At 44.8% G+C, this 19,258-nt stretch overlaps 1 protein-coding gene across 8 annotated transcripts in view; it reads left to right on the top strand.

Moving 5' to 3' along the window:
• The window catches only part of Garnl3 (GTPase activating Rap/RanGAP domain like 3), a 153,515-nt gene continuing 134,257 nt past the window's right edge, over window positions 1-19,258 (top strand). For 2 of the 8 annotated variants that reach the window (XM_031369888.1, XM_031369886.1), the window contains exon 1: window positions 1,284-1,491. In XM_031369888.1, the coding sequence (XP_031225748.1) occupies window positions 1,400-1,491 (92 nt within the window). In that variant the 5' untranslated portion in view covers window positions 1,284-1,399. Of the gene's footprint in view, window positions 172-630; window positions 655-1,283; window positions 1,492-1,566; window positions 1,802-19,258 lie in introns of those variants that run through there. The other 6 variants (XM_031369891.1, XM_031369892.1, XM_031369887.1 and 3 more) reach the window with 5 other exon arrangements.

Genomic DNA, 19,258 nt, shown 5'->3' with positions numbered 1-19,258 from the left:
CAGAATAGCCAAGGGACGAGAGACGCAGAATTGCTCCAAGTACAGACCTCAGCTTCAACAGAGAAGAGGCGGAGCTCCGAGGTCGGGGGCCATGCCTATGGGCGGGATGTGGAGAAAGGCGGCCCCCAAAAGAAGGCGGTGCTACGACAGAAAGAACCGGGAGGTGCTGAGGTGAGGAGGGTCAGCAGAGAACCCAGCAATCGGAGCTGTGGTGTGGAGGACCGATAGAGCGCTCGGTGGTGGTGGTGGTGGTGGTGGTGGTATGTGTGTGTCTGTGTGTGTGGTGGGCAGGGCCTAGGTCTGTGGGAATGGTCAGGAGCGGGAGTGATGGGCCGTGGACCCGACGAAGTTGAGGACCTGGTGGGCATTGGGGGCCTGCGCGCTACACAGAAGAGCCGAGGGAGGGCGGGTAGAAGATCTCGGCAAGGCTGGCTTGGGAGGGGCGTGGCTGGAGCTCGGGGTAGAGGCAAGGTGGGGCCTGCATCGGTCTGAGAAGGGCGGGGGAAACAGAGATCACTAGCTTGGGGCGTGGCCTGTGCCCAGACCAGGGTGTGAGGTGGGTTGGGCTAGGTGATGGGGCGGGGCCTTGGCAAAGCTGAAGGGCAAAGGGACTGACTGGATGAGGGTTTGGGGTGGGGCCTGAGCCCATAATAGGTAAGGGATTGGTGCTTGGGGCGGGGCATGGGTGGAGTCTGAGCCGAGCTGAGAGGAGACCTGCCTGATTGGGGCGGGGCAAAGGCGGACAGGGGCGGGACCTGAACCTAATTCAGATAGGCTGGGTCGGGGCGGTGAGGGGGCGGGGCCTAAACCCTATTGAGTGGTGAGGGAGGATCTGCTACATTAGGGACGAGGCAGGGGGAGGGCCAAGGCCTCCAAAAGGGCCGAAGGGAGGGGATTCGGTAGGAGATCAGGGCGGTGCCTGAGACTAGCTCCAGAGAAATGAGGCGGACTTGGCTAGGCTAGGGGCGGGGCCTAAAGCCGGTTCGGTAGAGGCGTACCTGCTAGAATGGGGGCGGGGCAGAGGCGAGGCCTAAAGCCAGAAGCGTGGTAGTGATGGCAGGGACCAGGGGTGGGGGCGGGGCCTAAAGCCTGAGGCGTGGTGGGCCGCTAGAGTGTGGGCGGGGCTAAAGCCTCAGGAACGTTACAGGGACCTGATAGAGTAGGGGCGGGGCTTAGACCCCGCGGAGAGTCTGAGGGCGTGGTTAGGCTGGAATTCGGGGCGGGGCCTGAGGTCCCGGGCCGGGCTGGAGTTTGGGGCGGGACAGAGGCGGGGCCTGGGTCCGGCGAGGGGTGAGGGGCGGGGCGTGGGCTGCGGCGCGCTAGCTGAGCGTCCGGCCGAACACCGCCGAGGCCCGAGCCCACCCGAGTGTGCCCGAGCCGTTGGCCCCCGCCCGGGGCGATGGAGCAGGAACCCGGCGGGGCCGCCGCTGCGCTCCTGCGGCAGAAGAGGGCGGCGCTGCGGCGCAGGGGGTGCAGCTTTGAGAGTCCCAGGTACCGTTGTCCCGGAGGGGTGCAGCCTCTAGGGGCGGGAGAGGGGAGTAGGCCACGTGGGGGGTGGCGGTGTGAGGGGACAGAGCGTGGCGAGGCCGTGGCGTGGGAGGAAGTCGGCGCAGAGCCCGATCGAGCGGCCGGGCCACGCTGAGGGAGTGCCCAGCGGGAGGGCTGAGGACCTGTGTCCGGCCAGCGGATGCTGTGGACGTCCGAAGCCTCGGCCCCGTGACAGGCCCTGCACACCATGGCTCAGGGAGGTCTTGGGCTGTGGAGAACGCGACCTGCCTGCTTCTAAATGCTCAAGGACAAGGTCGGAACCCCTCAGCCCCCGAAAGGACACCCTTTAGGCTCCTCTTGCTTTCTATAATCCATCCTCGCACCCCGGGTGCCTGAACACCTGCTGCCTGCGGCCCCGCCCATCTGTGCTTGGGGTCGGGGGCACCCTGCATAGTTTCTAGGTCCTTTCTCTTTCCCAGGTTGTCCGTGCCTCTCCCGGACTTACCTTCCTTAACTGGCGCCCTCCCGAGGAGCCAGCCTGGCCTTAGGTGAAGCTTGGCAGCTGCTGGACACGCCCTTCCCTTTGCGGCTGATGCCAGTGCCTATGCCCTGCTTACTCCCACCTCCGAGGGATTCCTTATAACTTGAAGTGGATCCTGCTTCCAGGTGGACTCAGTCCTTTCAGGATGACTCCAGCACCACCATCTGGGCCAGATTCTCATCAGTATTCTCTAATAATGGCCTTAGGAAGGGTATCCTGAAGCCAGCCCCTTCCCCCCTAGCCTACAGCTGCTTGCACCCCTGAGGAGTTTTTCCATTGCCATAGCATGGGCAGGGACAAGGAGAAGAAAATGATGTGGGACTCTAACCTCCACTGAGGTGGAAAAGAGAGTTAATTTGCTAAGGCACAAAGCAAACCAGCCAAGATCCTTAAAGGAAGGTGTGATGCCCTTAATTGGCCTTTCTCAGACTCAGTCCCTGACACACTGCTCCAGCAGTTCTGATGCTGTGTGGTGAGGACAGAGACCAAGGCTGTCCTAGCCTCTGCTCCATCACCACAGCTGGCTCAAGCCTGGCCCATCACAAATCCTGAAGGGCTTGGTCACACCTCCCTCAGTCTGTAGAACTGCTCATCAATTCTTTTTGAAAGTCTTTCTTGAACTCTAGGCTTAGCTTTGTGTGATTAGCACTTGGACATCTGCCAAGAAGGTTCTAAATCTTTGTGTGGTGACCTTTGAGTGGAACATTTTTCCCTTAGACAGGAGACCTAGGCAGCTGACAATCTCTGTGGCCTGAGCGTGAAGAATAGGGAGAGGTATACCAAGAGACTGGAGCAAAGAGAATCTCTCAGGTCTGAAGGAGAGTGCTAAGGACAATGCTGCTACAGAACTGTCGGAGACAGGAAAGAATGGTTCTGTAACGCAGCCCACGCAGTGCGGAGCCACAGACACCTGTGGCTGTGGAATACTTGGCTAAGACACCTGAGGGTTGAGTTGTGCTTAGCCTTCAATGTAAGTAATCGCCTTGATCCCAGCACTACCACCTCGGCCAGATTTGCATCAACATTAATTGGCTTTCTCAGGCTCAGTCCTTGAAACACCTGCTCCAGCAGTTCTGCTAAGAGTGTGAGGAGGACTGAGAAATGTGTGCAGTAGTGGACAGTGCTGGCATAGTAATTAGACTTCCTTCCCCTTTGTCTTCATGACCAGATTCTTCAAGGACTAAAATGACTTCCAAGCCTCCAGGTGTTTTTGTTCTCTGATACACTGTGATATTATCTAGTGGCCTGTAAGATAGCTTTTTTTTTTTCATCTTCTAAAAATAGTTTATTGGATGAAATTTGAAAATGCAAGAAAAACATAAACAGGATAATTAAATTATTTTGATGGTAGTATTGGTGGTAGTGTTTTATTGTTGTTTGTTTGCTTCATTGTTTTTGAGACAGGTCTCATATACCCCTGGTTGGCCTGAAATTCACTATGTAAACCAGGCTGGCCTCGAACTCGCAGAGACCTGCCTGTCTCTGCCCTTCAAGTGCTAGGATTAAAGACCACCATGCCCAGTGGATAGTTTATTGATTCATAATCCTACTATAGATATAATTGGCCTTTTCTCCATGTATATTTATCAATTTAATTGACTTTTCACTCAATACATCATAAACACTAAAAGTAATCCTTACATATTCATTTTTTTTAAGATTAATTTATTATTATATGTAAGTAGACCGTAGCTGTCTTCAGACACACCAGAAGAGGGCGTCAGATCTCATTACAGATGGTTGTAAGCCACCATGTGGCTGCTGGGATTTGAGCTCAGGACCTTTGGAAGAGCTGTCAGTGCTCTTACCCGCTGAGCCATCTCACCAGTTCCCCTTATATATTCCTTAAGAAAAAATTTCAGTTGCTGTGTGATCTCCTACTCTATGGATGTCTAGCTATTTTTAGCCTATCTTTTACTATTTTCACTTTTCCTAGAGATGCAGCTCATTTATGTGTAGTTATTTCTGTGTGAAGACATCACTGGTCCATAAGATAAGATCATGAAAGTAACGGGAATTATGGGTCAGAACAAAGGAGCCTCTTAAAGTCTTCTGAAGCAGGATTCCAGAGTGCTCCCCTGGGCATTATCATTATATTTGCCAAAGTGATACCTTGTTTTAATTTAAATTTCTTTATTTAATAATGAAGTTTTTCTCATAAATCATATTTTTTACTTATTTTAAGATATTTGTATACATGATCATCTTTTTCCTTTGGAATATTTATCCTTTCCTAATAGAATTGAAACTCTTTTTATTTATTAATGGGAATTTTGGAGTAAACATGTATCAGATATTTTTTCCAGTTAATTATTTGCCTTTTCACTTTTTTCTTTCTTTCTTTTTTTTTTTTTTTTTTTTTTTTTTTTTTTTTTTTTTTTGGTTTTTCGAGATAGGGTTTCTCTGTGTAGCCCTGGCTGTCCTGGAACTCACTCTGTAGACCAGGCTGGCCACGAACTCAGAAATCCGCCTGCCTCTGCCTTCTACATGCTGGGATTAAAGGCATGCGACACCACTGCCCAGCTTGCCTTTTCACTTTCTGTGTGGTGGTTTTCCAATGTTTGTGTGTGTTGACTATTGTCTTGAACTTTAGATCCACTAATTTCTTCCTCTTGTTTATGTTCATGTAAAAGAATCCCTTAACTTAAAATAGATAAATATTCATGTACAATTTCTCCATGTTTAATGAAATTTTAAAGTTAGCATATAAAGTAATTCTCCATTATCTTTGTTGTTCTAAAAACAACTTCCATAATTCAGTAATCCAAATGACCTCACAATTCTGTCTGGGTGTCAGAACTTCTTGTCTATATCTTAACTGAATAGGTGCATGGCTCCTTATACCAAGCCCATTGACCAGAGGCCTGCAGCTGTCTGTGAGCTTGTTGGATGCTTTTGAAACACAATCAGGAGGGAAAGCCTTGCCTCATCTGTATGCCTCAGTTACTTCTCATGGCCAACTGCATCGAGTTTAAACACCCTTCCTTGCCTCATAGTTAGGCCCTTTGAGAATGAGTTTTAGCCATATTTACCTAATCATCTTCATCTTCTTATCTTTGTGTGTAGGTCTGTGTGTCTGCCTGAGTGTGCACTTCTGCAGCATTAACAGTTTGGCGGTTCTCTTTACTAAATATCTTGGGTCAGTTCTGATTACTGGTGTGCAAACACAGCAAGCTAAGGAAAGTGAAGGAGCGAGAAATGGCCTAGGGACTGGGCATCAGGCTGGTAGTAATGAGAAAGACTAGCTTTACTTGGAGGCATCAGAGAAGACACCTGTTCTGTTAAACAACTTGCCCTGAATGTGTTCACCATGATTTTTCGGATGGTATTCATGCACAAGGACCTGGGCTCAAGTTTCTGCCTTCTTCAATCAAGCATGTGAATTAGGAAAGTTGCTTAGCTCTCTATGAACCTTGGTTAACTCTTTTTTTTTTTTTTTTTTTTGGTTTTTCGAGACAGGGTTTTTCTGTATAGCCCTGGCTGTCCTGGACTCACTCTGTAGACCAGGTTAACTCATTTTTTAATCGCCTAGTATTGATGTGAGCTTTAAATGACCTAATGTGTGAAGTGCTCCTTCCAGGAGTGTGGGAAGCATTGGAGCTGACAGTTATGGACAGAATGGTTAACTTTCTGATGAAAGTTCTTAGCCACATCTACTTCGTGTAAGACACTAATAGGCAGGTACATGATATTTTAAGATTCTGTTGCGGCTTTGCCCCCACTTCTAACCATCAAGAAAGACAAGTAATAAACTTGTGTTATTTTAAGTATTTGTCACTTGCTGTGTCACTTGGGCTGAAATAGCTCATGGAGGCTGAGCTTCAGGTGAACTACAGTGTTAGCAGGTTGCCTTTCAGGGTTGAATTTACCAAGTGAATTTTTTTTCATTAATTTTTTTTTATTCATTGAGAACTTCATATAATGTATTTTGATCATATTCTCCTCTGGTTCCTCTCAACACTCACTCCTGATTTGAAAACCAATCTTCCATGGTAATGTAAGAAACTTTTCTCCAGCATCTTCTGTAGCTGGTCACTTATATCCTTAATGTTCTCTATGGGGTCAAGGAGTCTTTAATTCATTTATTTATTTTTATGTATTTATTTTCATTAATCAATTTGTTTATTCACTTTACATCCCAATTGCAGCCTCTCCCTCCTCTTCTCCCAGTCCCACCTAACAACCCCTTCCCTCCCTTCTCTCTTCTCCTTCTCCTCAGAGAAGGGTACCTGCCTGCCCTGGCACATCAAGTTGCATTGGGATGAGGCTCATCCTCCCCCACTGAGGCCAGACAAGGCAGCTCAGCTAGGGGAAAGGGATCCAAAGACAGGGAACAGAGTTAGATTCAGAGACAGCCCCCACTCCAATTGTTAGTGGACCCACATGAAGACAAAGCTGTACACCAGCTATTTATGTGTAGGGAACCTAGGTCTAGCCTATGTATACTCTTTGGTTGGTGATTCAGTCTGTGAGTTCCCATGGGCCCAGATTTGGTATAGTAGTAGTAGCAGCAGCAGCAGCCATCCACATTGTTTTTTTAAGTCAGGGTCTCTCATTTACCAGGAGGTCAGGAGGTCACCAGTTAGGCTCGGTTAGCTGACCAGTGAGACCCAGGAACTTTCCACTGGTCTCCTTCTTTCCAGCACTTACAAGTGCTATCTCATCCAGCTTTTTCACATGGATTCTGGGCACTGAACTATGGTCCTCATGCTAATACAACAAGCACTTTATCAATTCAAGTCGTTTCTCTAGGCCTGATTTAAAGCATTTTATTAGTGAGCAGCTTTGCTTTCCTAAGAGCATTGTTGAAGCCTGCCTCATCCTTGCTGCCCATCACTCATATGTCTGTCTGTGAAGCCACTTGTGGTGCCTGTGTTGTTTCCATGGTCTGAATTCAAGGTGAAAGATAATGGCTTAGATTAGGTGCTTCTCACACCCGGCTATTCAACTGTAATCTCCATTGAAATCTACTCCATTCTGGACTAATAACACTAATCATCATGTCTGATAGACTTGCATCCATGCCTTATGAGTACATTTTAAAATATCAAAGGCTATGAATGGCAAGCAAAAGAGAAGCTTTGGTTCATGCAGTTGCATAATGCTGGGTAGGATTAAGCTTTTGGAGTAGGTGGTCCAGGTGTTTCAATAATGTCATCCAAGTCTTCCTTTTCTGCGGTGACTTTTGTCCTAGTTTGCTTTCTATTGTTGTGATAAATACCATGGCCCAAAGCACTGTGGGTAGAAGTGGTTTATCTTATGTTTCTACACCATAGTCCATCATTGAAAGAAGTTGAGATAGGAACCTGGAAGCAGGAACTAGAGATCGTGGAGGAGTGCTACTTACTGGCTTGCTTCTAAGCCTTCTGATCCTTACTGGCTCAGCCTTCTTTTTAATATAGCCTAGAACCACCTTCCCAGGGTTTGACACCACCCACAGTGAGCTGGCCCTCACACATCAACCATTAGTCAAGAAAACATCCCATTTGTAGGCAAATCTGATGGAAGAATTTTCTCAACTGAGGTTTCTTTGAAGATAACTTTTGTCAAGTTGACAAAAGCTAACCAGCTCAACTTTGTTCTCAAGATAGGCAAAGAAAGTTAACTACTGTAGTTTTCCTGTTCTATTCCAGAAAGACACTGCTTTATTCTCAGTAAATGTCTAGAGTGACCTTCACTGGCTAGGGAACATCCTTGAACCAAATGGTCAGACCTGGATTGTGTACTCAACTCAGAACTGATGGGTAAATCATTTCCATTCATAGAGACCAGGAGGTAGTGACTTCCTAGGGGAAATCACAGTGCTCTTTCCAGAAGGAAGAGCTTGGGTAGACCAGATGTAGAAAGATATAGATGTAGAAAGCCTTCTTAAAATCCAGTTGTCAGGGCGCTGTCCATAGACACAATTGGGTTGGTGCTATAATTTAGTTCTTGTTCTAAAAGACTATCTTAACTCTGTGATTACATTACAGTTGCTAAGTGTAGCCACAGTGGCTGCAGAGCCCCCACTAGACAAAAAAGTTTGAATTATGAGTGGAAAACATAGTTTGTCCTTTTCCAAATATTGCTCCGTACATGATGGCCTCCTCATTAGTCATGCAGAAAGCCCACATCTTCAAGAGCAAATCTGATGCCAAGACAAACGCTTTCTTGTTCCTGTTGCTTTCCAGGCCATACTGGGTTCTGAAACGAGCAGTTATCCATTATGCATGCAGTCGCATTCTCTTTTTCCATATGTTTCTTCTGACTTTTCGGTTTTGTTGTCTTTTTGTAGGGGCCTTCTGGGTTTGGGGTGGTTTTGTTAATGAACACTTAAATGGCACTGCCTTTGTAGTCTTTAGTTCCTCTATATTACATCATCATTCTTTTGTTTGTGTCAAGGCCTTAAGTATTTAATCATAAATAAATCTGCTACTGACAGTTTTCTTTTGGGTAAACAGCAGTCTTCTTGGGAAAGACTATGAAAAGCCATCTTGCATTGGGCCAACATAATGGGCTCTGAGGGCCAACAGAGGAAAATTAATTTTCATATCATATCTGTTCTCCTAAGGGCAGGGGAAGTAAAACCAATCTTCATTATTCACTAAGATTTTAAATTAATGCAAACCAGCTTCCTTTCTTGGAGGAAGACAATAGTTAAATTAGTTTTGCTGTAGAAGGTTAATATGAGAAATTAGGTTTGGTCGTCTGGTTTCCAGAACTGAAGATCTGAAGAGAGATGAAGTCTGACAAGCAGTGAGGTAGGCAGATGAGAGAACTGAGTCCTCTAAAGTCAGACGCCTTGCTGGGAAACACTGAAACAGTGTTCATACATATGGGGGAGTAGTGGGAGTGGGGTGGGGAAGGGTACACATCAGGTTGTTTCTAAACATTAGGGTCTGAGAGGACAGAGCCTGACTCCAAAGAGACTTAAGTAGAAGGCTGTCCTTTGTGGGGCTGCTTGCTGGCAGAGACCATTTGGAATACATTATTATCAATTTGTAGCCAACAGGAGTGTGCTCTCAGTTCCCACTGCTGTAAAAGCCAGACTTAGGTCACCATTTGATTTTGTAACTGACGAGTGCTTGTTTCTCAGAGACAGAACCTTCTAGAAGTGCAGTCACGTGGTAGAGACTTAACTGAAGCCAACAAGCTTTCTCTCTTTTAGTAGTTTCACAGGGAGAGCTCTGGTGCCTGACAGAGACCCCCCCAAGGGTCTTCTCCCCATACTAATCAGACCAGGGTTAAATTTCAGCATGTGAATTGGGAGGCACGGGAGAGGCACACAAACATTCAGACTGACAAAAGTTGAGAGAGACAAATGTTTACCAGAACTGTATCAGAACATGAGGAATCACAGTGAAAAGTTGTGGGTTACTTCTTTGGGGAACAACCAGTGTATAAAATTACATATGAAATTATTTTTTTCTAGTGGCCATACTGTTGAAAACAAAAGTAAATGAAACTGACTTGACTCTTTTATTTGACCCAATGTGTCAAAAATATTATTTTAACATGTAACAAATATTTTAAAATACCAAGAGTTTACTTTTTTTCATTCAAAATTTAATGTGCACTTTAACTTAGAGCATATCTCAGTTCAGACCAGTTAAAATTTAGTGCAGTTTCTTTAACATTTTGTTTGTTTAGTTGTGTGCACACTTGTACTTGTATGCATGCATGTACACAGCACAGTGCACATGTACAGATCAGAGGATGACTGGTGAGGACTTTGTTCTCCCCTTCTGCCAAGTAGATCCTAGGGCTCGAACTCAGGTTGTTGAGCTTGACAGATGATCTCTTTACCACCCCCACCTCCATCTCCCAGCCCTGCCCACTAGCTCACCGGCCCCATGTGCTTGGTGTTTGACTTATAAGATGATGTAGAGATGGATATTTGGGCAATAAATGTTTGAAAGAATGTAGCAAGGTCTTGGTTTTAGTTTGACCTTTCATTTGATTAGGAATTACTGGAGTAAAGGTTAAAAAATGTGGAACTAAGGGATAATAGAGACTTTAGGACACTATTGTATGAGGAATATGTTATATGATTGGAAAGTTTTCAGAAGATCTTAGGGGAGACATATATATATATATATATATATATATATATATATATATATATGTCTGAACAGATCATTCAGTAGAAAAAGTACTTACTGTGCATCCGTGAGGACCCACATTTATATCTCTAGTCCCCCAGATGGTATGGTGGCCTACCTCCAACCCAGAGGAGGCTGGCTAGCACAGCTAGCCAAATTGTCAATCTCTGGGTCCTGTGGAGAGACCTTGCCTCAATATATAAGTGGAGAGTGACCAAAGACATCCAACATCAGTCTTGACCTCCACAAACACATGTGTGCACACACCCATACACGTATGAGTGCCCCACAAATGCAGACAATATATCTATATGAACCATGTGTGTGTAATAAATATACACACATAAGTAAAAAGTCATAAATAGTTTATGCAAAGGGGAGTGGTTTTTTTTCTTTTTTCTTTTTTCTTTTGAGACAGGGTTCCTCTGTATAGCCCTGACTGCCTGGCTGGCCTGGAACTCGCTCTGTAGACCAGGCTGGCCTGGAACTCAGAAATCTGCCTGTCTCTGCCTCCCAAGTACTGGGATTAAAGGCGTGCACCACCACCTCCTGGCTATGTTTTTTTTTTTTTTTTTTTTAAATCAAACCTGATCACCTAAGAAGTAACCACTAAATTTGACCTTCTGTGGGTCATTGCTGGCCTTTGACAAGACTGTTTTTGGAATAGGGAGAAGATAATGACAGGAGATGGTTGGAAACAACCACTAGTCACCTCTGCGGGAGTTGCAGGGGCTGTTAGAAAACTCATAGTTTGTTTATGTTGATTTGGGGTTTTGTAAAGATATTTATACTGGAAGAAATCTATCTAGAAAAGGGAAAGGATTTGGGGATGGGAAAGTGTTTCATCTGTTAGAAAAGAAGAGAAAGGAAGGAAGAAAGTAAGGAAAAGAAAAGAAAAAAGATAAAAGAAAAATTCACAAGGAGATAATGGCTGCCTTTCCACATTTGAAAGAGTGTCATGTGAAAAAGGAATGGGGCCGACTGGGTGTGTGGCTCTGAGCTCCATCTCCCATCACAGTGGGCATGAGGTTAATAAAGCAGAGTGAATTCAGTGATGAAGGGCTCCCAGTCCCTGCCTCTGCCCCAAGCTAGAGTGGCTTTAAAATGTGGTTCAGTTTCTCTCATTGGACATGTTAGCACATTGCCAGCTAGACTCAGATTTTTCAGCCATCTTACCTTTTCAGCACACTTTAGGATCACACAGTTGTCACCAGACAACACACTGTCAGGCAAGTTTTCAACAGCAAGAACAAAGTGTGCTCCCTCACAGTGACCTGGGAAGTCTGTCATGTACTATGCTCCATTGGCCTAAGCACTTCTTCCTGCTAGGGAAGTACTTAGTGCTTGAAGCAAAGTTTCTCTTCTACTCAGGACTGTACTCCTAAGTGTTCCAATAAAAGTACACCATCTCTTTCTGCTGCTCATGGAATTTGAACATTGTTCCAAATAGAAAAAATCTGAACCCTGTCCTACCCCACATAGAGTTCCATCTGTTATTAAGCCAATTTGACAAACTGTAACAATCCAATCAGACAAACACTGTAAAGGCCACAGGAACAGTAATCTGTTGCAGATAACAGAATCCACCCTTCTCATTATAAGCAGAGGGGGTTAATAGGGACACAAAGAATGAACTGTTTAAAATGTCCCGAGAGAAGCAGAGGGCTGATTAGTTTGTATTCTCCTGATGCTTTGCAGTCATCGGGAAAGAAAGATTCCACTTCATGATAAGAAACCAATAGAGAAGGAACTGGGGCTAGAGGGCAGGATAGAAAGTTCTCCAAGAATGGGCGAGCTTCTGGATTTGAATTCCTAGCATCAGAAACACCAAGTGACACAGAAAGTTAAGTCAAGTGGTTAGAAACTTCTGCTACTGCTGTCACTAACTACAGAACGTCACTGCCCACTCTGCCTTGATCTCCACATCTGTTACCACAGCTTCAGAAAACTCTGGAATCAAAAAGCAGCTGAGTCTAGATCCACAGAACCCCTTTGCCCTCTGCAGAGCAAAATGATGCCCATTTCTCTCATTCTGTCTGGCTTTATTCCAGAGCCTCTCCAAAACTACTCTGGTCTGTAGAGTCTAAATCATGCCTGAACTCTCACCACAGAAAAAGGGGACATTGCAATTTGAACTCTTGCCATGTAAGGAAGAGGGCATGGAGTGAGTCACACCACAGTGAGTTGGAGGCAGCATCTCTCTTCAGCTACTGCAACAACAGCTTGGAAAGCCAGTTGTACCCCAGATTTAGATGGGCAACTGACTTGGGCTCTAGGCATAAAAAGCAATGGCATAGCACAGATGGAACTGAGCACATGAGCACAGACTTTCCAGGTCATTGTGAGGGAGGACACTTTGTTCTCACTGTTGATAGCTTGTCTGACATTGTGTTAAATCGTCTGTTGCTCTTCTGACCAGAGAGAGGCACTGCCAGGCAGTAAGCATATCCTCACATCTCTCCCACTCATCAAGCCTGGATTGATGTGCCACAGGTGGATCATCTTTGCTCCATGCATCCAGCTAGATCCTCAAAAAGCAGCTCCCTGTCAAGAGACTAGTGAGATAGTGGAGCCGCTGGACCAAAGGCATAGCTAATCTCTTTCAAAGAGATTTGAAAAGCCCAAGCTTCCTGGCATGCTTTTCTTCCTCCAAATGGAATTTTCTGTGCTTTTGACATCCACCTAGGCATTGATTCATTGGACAAATTGTTCACACAGTCCCTCTCTGTGCCAGGTGTGTGGAAATGTTGTGAACAGGCAGATAGGGGTCCCTTCCCTTATGGGGCTGACATCCTAGTACCATGAGATAGACCACATGCTGGTAAGCCAATGCATGACCAGAACAGTCCATCATCACAAAGTATAAAAAGGCTCTGAGATGAGAGCAGTAACTGGAGTGGGAGTGGAGGGATTTGACTGAGGTCCATGGATACTGCATCCACTGCTGCCGAAGCTAGCTCCTTAGGGAATACTGCTCACTTGATGGCTGTCAGCCCAGACAGCAAAAGCTTGGTTTGAAGATGGGCACAAATCCTGATTGACAAGTGGTAAGGTTTTCCTCAGTGAATGGTCATCACAAGCAGTATAGGAGATCACAGATGCTTGTGGGTGGGTGTGCCTCCCTGTAGTTCCTCAGGCTCTGTCTTAGGATTCTCTGGAGTCACACAACTTATGCAATGTCTGTATAAATTAAGGGAATTTATTGTGATGACTTACAGTCTGTAGTCCAACTAACCCAACAATGGGCAGCTGAGAATGAGAAGTCCAAGAATCTAGTAGTTGCTCAGTCCCATGAGGCTAGTTGTTTAAGCTGCTTTTCTGTAGAAGTGGGTTCCTATAGATGTGCTGGCAAGTAAGTGCAAGAATCTTCCTTCTTCCAATGTCCTTATGTAGGCCTCCAGCAGGAGTAGTCCAGATTAGAGATATGTACCACCATGCCTGGATCTAAAATTTGCTTTGTTCAAGGCTGACCTTGAACTCAGAGACCTGCTTGCCTTAGTCTCCTGAAATTAGTGTATACTACCTTGCCCGAGCCTAAGATTTCAATGGTCATTATGGCTCAAGATCTGAGTCAGAAACCTGTCTTTCAGCCTCAAGATCTGGATCGCAGATGTGTCCTTCATTTCTGGATTGTAGTTCATTCCAGATGTAATCAAGTTGACAAACTAGAAATAGCCATAACAGGCTTTTAGTGAAACATGACTGACAACCAGTGGTGAGCGTGGCGAGGCACATGCCAGGCTGGATGGCAGAGCTGAGGTTGAGCTTCCTTATCTATGCTGTCATGCCTGCCTCCTGCCAGTGGAGATGCCTCCTGTGCCACAGCTATGGTTTTCTGTGATGTCATCATGAGGTCTTACCAGGCCTGGCCATGCCTGTCTAGCTGTGAATACCATCTTGATGAAGAGAGCAGTACAGAATATCACTGAATAACTGGTGTGTAGGTTTGAAAATGGCATATCTGACCCTTTGTCCAGCTTTATTGATATCCTCCTCCCCATACACATAAGGCAGCCAGCCCCATCACAGAGGGTCTCTGGAGATTTTCTATGACTGGCGGGTCCTTTTTTGGGAGGCTTCACATGAACTTTTACAACCTTTCAAGAAGTTCAGATCTAAGCTGCGCTTATCCTTCACTCAGCCTTTTCTCAGGTGAAGTTATTCTCCTCATGAGCCAGGCGGGCAGTATAAAGAAGATGCCTCCTAGCCAGTCTTGTCAGAGCCACCTGCCAGTCCTTGTCCCTTTTAAGTCAAAAGTGAGCACGTTAGGCCCACAAACCACTCTTGCTTATTTCCCTCACATTAGGTAAGATGGGAAATTTCCTTGTTTCTTTTCCTGTGTCCACACATACCAGTAAACCTCCAGAGTTGCAGTGCGGACTTCAGCCATTCTCTTACTTTTGATAATTTTTCTTTTATTGAACAATTTTGCCTATTTCTGTGAGTTCTTCCCATTTCCTTAGAAGTTCTTTGGGTGAATATTTTACATGGACAATAAAGACAAATTATGCTCCAGGGATAAGGAAACCTACTTTTTAAAATTAAAAAGTTATGAAAAGAAATGAATGAGCAGATGAAAATGAACAGTGACAAGACAGAATCCAAATGGTGTGGAAGAGAACTGAAGTACAAAAGGGAACCCATGTGGGTAAAGTTAGATCAAAATGGAAATGGTGACTTTCAAAGAGATACTGTTGTCAGGTCTTTAAAGTAAAATGTTTAAGGAGCTAGAAAGTAGTGTGTTGGAATGTTCCCAATATTATAAAATTTAAAAGCTAAGAGAATATCCATGTAGTATTATCTCTTTCTGTAACATTCCATGCCTGGTCCATATCTGTATTGATGTCTAAGATCTTGGGTGTGAATAGAAAAACAAACACATTAAATAAAAACAATAGTCCCAGAATATTGGAGAGTGCCAGCATTTTTGTCAGGTAAAGATCAGAGATTCTAAGGAAAGCAAACTGTCAGCTAAAGAGAATGCTATCAGCTGGGCAGTGATGCTTTGCAATCCCAGCACTTGGGAGGCAGGGGCAGAGTTCAAGGCCAGCCTGGTCTACAGAGTGAGTTCCAGGACAGCCAGAGCTACACAGAGAAACCCTGTCTTGAAAAACCGAGAGAGAGAGAGAGAGAGAGAGAGAGAGAGAGAGAGAGAGAGAGAGAGAGAGAGAGAGAGAGAGAATATGCCATCAATACTTTCAGTCTTTCAAGTGGTCTTAGAACCTTATAGCATTTCTGTGTTGTCCACACCTGCCTCAACCATCTCAGCACATCTCCACCATCCACAGGGCACCTCCTCACACTGGCAGCTGCCTTGCCTACTTGCCAGAGCGCTCTGAGCACTGGAGTGTTACATCACTGCCAGCTGTAGCTGTCCTGGCTCATTTATGTCAACTCAACACAAGCTAGAGTCATTAGGGGAAAGAGATTTTTTTCAATTGAGAAAATGCCTTCAGAAAATTGCCTGCAGGCAAGTTTGTAGTGAGTTTTTTAAATTAGTGGTTGATGTGGGAAGGTCCAGGCTGCAGGTAGTGCCATCCCTGGGCAGGTGATCTTGGAGTGTGTAATGAAGCAGGCTAAGCAAGCTAGTAAGCAGCACTCCTCCAAGGCCTCTCTATCAGCTCTTGCCTTGATGCCTGCCTTGGGTGATGGATTAGAAGTTATAAGATGAAATAAATCCTTTATTTCCCAAGTTATTTTTGGTTATTGTGTTTGTCACATAATTAAGAGCTCCACCAGATGCAGAAATTGGTACCAGAAGTAGAGCATTGATATAACAGAATGACTGTGTTTCAGGGAGGATTGTGAAAGACAAGAAGTTTAGGTTAGGGAAAGCCACTGAGTGTTCAGAGCTAAATGAACCTCTGTAGAAACTTAAAAGATAATGCTGAGAGATGCAGATGATAGAGACCTTGCTGTGAAATTTCAGAGGGAAGTTGAAGAGTTGCTTAAAGACTATAGGGACTATTTGATATTTTGTCTTGGAAACTATGGTGTCCAGTTAGTTGGAGCTTAAGAGTCAGGTGTAATTAACAAAAGACAAGCACAATTGAAGTGAAGCCTTTGCTTTGTGGGTTAGCTGGAGCTGAGAAATCGGCAGTGATTAAGAAGAGACCAGTGCCATCTGGGATTGTAAATTTGGGAATATTTGTGGTCCAAACAGGGCAGAACTGCATCACATGCTGACAGCAGACCTTGTTAATGTGTAAGAGTCTCTCAGCTGATACTGCTTTTTTTTTTTAATTTTATTTATTTATTTATTATATGTAAATACACTGTTGCTGTCCTCAGACACACCAGAAGAGGGCGTCAGATCTCATTACAGATGGTTGTGAGCCACCATGTGGTTGCTGGGATTTAAACTCAGGACCTTCGGAAGAATAGTCAGTGCTCTTAGCCACTGAGCCATCTCGCCAGCCCTGATACTGCTTTTGAAGGCATGGAAGGGTCATGGAAAGCAGCTGGGAAAGGCCACTGGTGAGTACAGTCTCAGTTACAGGTGAAGCTCCAGAATTGACAGTCATGGAGAGAAGTTGCATCTTGGCATCATGTAACAGGCTTAGAGTCCCTTACAGGAGCCTACAAGGGACTATTGGTGAAAATACAACCTAATTGCAGCAGAGACCCCCAACATTTTGGAAATAGCAGTACCGTGGTACAAAGATGACGGCAACTCTGGGGTGGAGCTAGCCTGAATGTGCTATGGATGGCAGAGCTAGAGAAATGGAGGTATCCCAAGGATGTTGGTAGCCCAGAGGACCCTGCAAGTCCCAGACCTCAAATACTGATATTCACACTATTCACACTGTTGAAGATTGTAACTGCCCTGTTTCTTCACTCTTGGAAGAAGAAGGTATTTAACTTATTTTTTTAATTGTACTAGACTCACAATTTAAGAGACTGGAATTTTAGAGATTTGGGAATTTTGGAGAGACTTTGGGGTTTCAAGAGAGATTTTAGATATTTTAGAGATGCTTGAACTTTGAGAGATTGAATTTTTTTAAGGTTTATTTATTTATTTTATGTATATGAGTACACACCAGACACAGCAGAAGAGGGCATCAGATCCCATTACAGATGGTTGTGAGCCACCATGTGGTTGCTGGGAATTGAACTCAGGTCCTCTGGAAGAGCAGTCAGTGCTCTCAACAGCTGAGCCATCTCTCCAGCCCCAAGACTGAATATTTTAAGAGACTGAACTTTAAAGTATTTGTTTGTTGTGTTCTGTTTTGTTTTGTTTAGTTTTTGGCATGGCCTCACTATGTAGCTCTGGCTGTCCTGAAAACACTATGTAAACCAGGCTAGCCTCACACAGAGATCCTACTAGCCTCTGCCTCCAAAGTGCTAGGATTAAAGGTGTGTGCCACTATGCCTGGTTAAAATATTAAGAATTTAAAGACTGGAACTTTTCAAGTTATACAATGTTTATATTATGATATTATTATGAGATCTTGGGGGTTAACATAAAAGAAAAAGTTATTGTTTAATAATGCACTGATGTGTCAGGTTAACATGGGTCTCTTACCCTCTTTAGTTTTATGTCAACATGACACAAGCTAGAGTCATTTGGATAGAGACACTCTCCATTGAGAAAATGCCTCTTTAAGATTTGCCTGGAGGGCTGGTGAGATGGCTCAATGGGTAAGAGCACCAACTGCTCTTCCGAAGGTCCTGAGTTCAAATCCCAGCAACCACATGGTGGCTCACAACCACCCATAATGAGATCTGACGCCCTCTTCTGGTGCATCTGAAGACAGCTACAGTGTGTACTTATTTATAATAATAATTAAAAAAAACTTTAAAAAAAAAACACAAAGATTTGCCTGGAGGCAATTCTATAGGGCATGTTAATTAGTGAATCATATGGGAAGGTCCAGCCATTGTGGGCAGAGTCATTCCTGGGCTGATGGTCCTGGGTGCTATAAGAAAGCAGGCTGAGCAAGCCATGATGAGCAAACCAGTAAGCAGTAGTCGTCCATGGCCTCTGCATCAGCTCCTGCCTGCATTTCTGCCCTGACTTCCTTGGACAATGGGCTGCAACCTGTAAGAATTAAGTAAACACTTTCATCCCCAAAGTTGCTTTTGGTCATAGTGTTCTGTCACAGCTACAGAAACCCTAATAAGAAAGTGGTCCTCAGCCAAGGACTGATGCTGCAGGATAATGATCACCCAGATTCTTATCTCAGATAGAGAAAACCTTAAGGCACCATTTCTCCTTGAGCAGCACTGTGTGCAACAGACAATGAGTGGAATTTTACATTTTCTATTAGCCACATTAAAAAGAATTCTAGGGCTAGGGAGATGGCTCAGTCAATAACATTTGATATGCAAAAATGAGGACCTGAGGTCAGATTTCCCTTAACTATATAAGAATCCAGGTGAGCACGGCAGGGCATACCTATAATCCTAGCTCTGAGAGGTAGAGACAGGATGATTCCAGGGCTTTTTGGCCAGCTAGTCTTGCCAAATCACTGAGGTCCAGGCTAAGTGAGAGAGTCTGGTTCAAAACATAAGGTAGAGAGCAACAGAGGAAGACATCCAATGTCTGCACATGTACACACACACACACACACACACACATAACACAGAGATTTAAACATGTAATCAGTGGAGGAAATTACCAGTGAGACTTTTGTTTGTTTATTTGTTTTTTTTCGAGACAGGCTTTCTCTGTGTAGCCCTGGCTGTCCTGGAGCTCACTCTGTAACCCAGGCTGGCCTCGAACTCAGAAATCTGCCTGCCTCTGCCTCCCAAGTGCTGGGATTAAAGGCATGTGCCACCACTGCCCAGCCAGTCAGATGTTTTGTGTGTGCCAATTGTATTAAGTCTTCCAGAAGCACTGAATGCACATGTTACACCTATACAGCCCCCATTGGACTATCCCCATTTCAGCCGTTTAGTAGGCATATGTGGTCAAAGTGACCAGCAAGATGAGCAACACAGCTTCACCCAACTGTCCCTTTATAGGGCCTATGCTTGAACCCGAAGCTTCACTCAGTTTCCTGCTGCTCCTCCACCTCTTGTTGGCCTTGGAGAGCATGTTGTCAGCCTTTTGCATGCTAGTTTGATCTTTGTAATGGAAAGAAATCTCAAGTGTTGAGAAGAAAATGTGTCTCCTGTTTTGAAACTCTGCCTTATTTATTTATTT

Source organism: Mastomys coucha, unplaced genomic scaffold, assembly GCF_008632895.1.
Source record: "Mastomys coucha isolate ucsf_1 unplaced genomic scaffold, UCSF_Mcou_1 pScaffold15, whole genome shotgun sequence".
Classification (NCBI taxonomy): domain Eukaryota; kingdom Metazoa; phylum Chordata; class Mammalia; order Rodentia; family Muridae; genus Mastomys; species Mastomys coucha.
The sequence above is the reverse complement of the archived record's forward strand: the minus strand, read 5'-3'. Positions and strand labels throughout refer to the sequence as shown.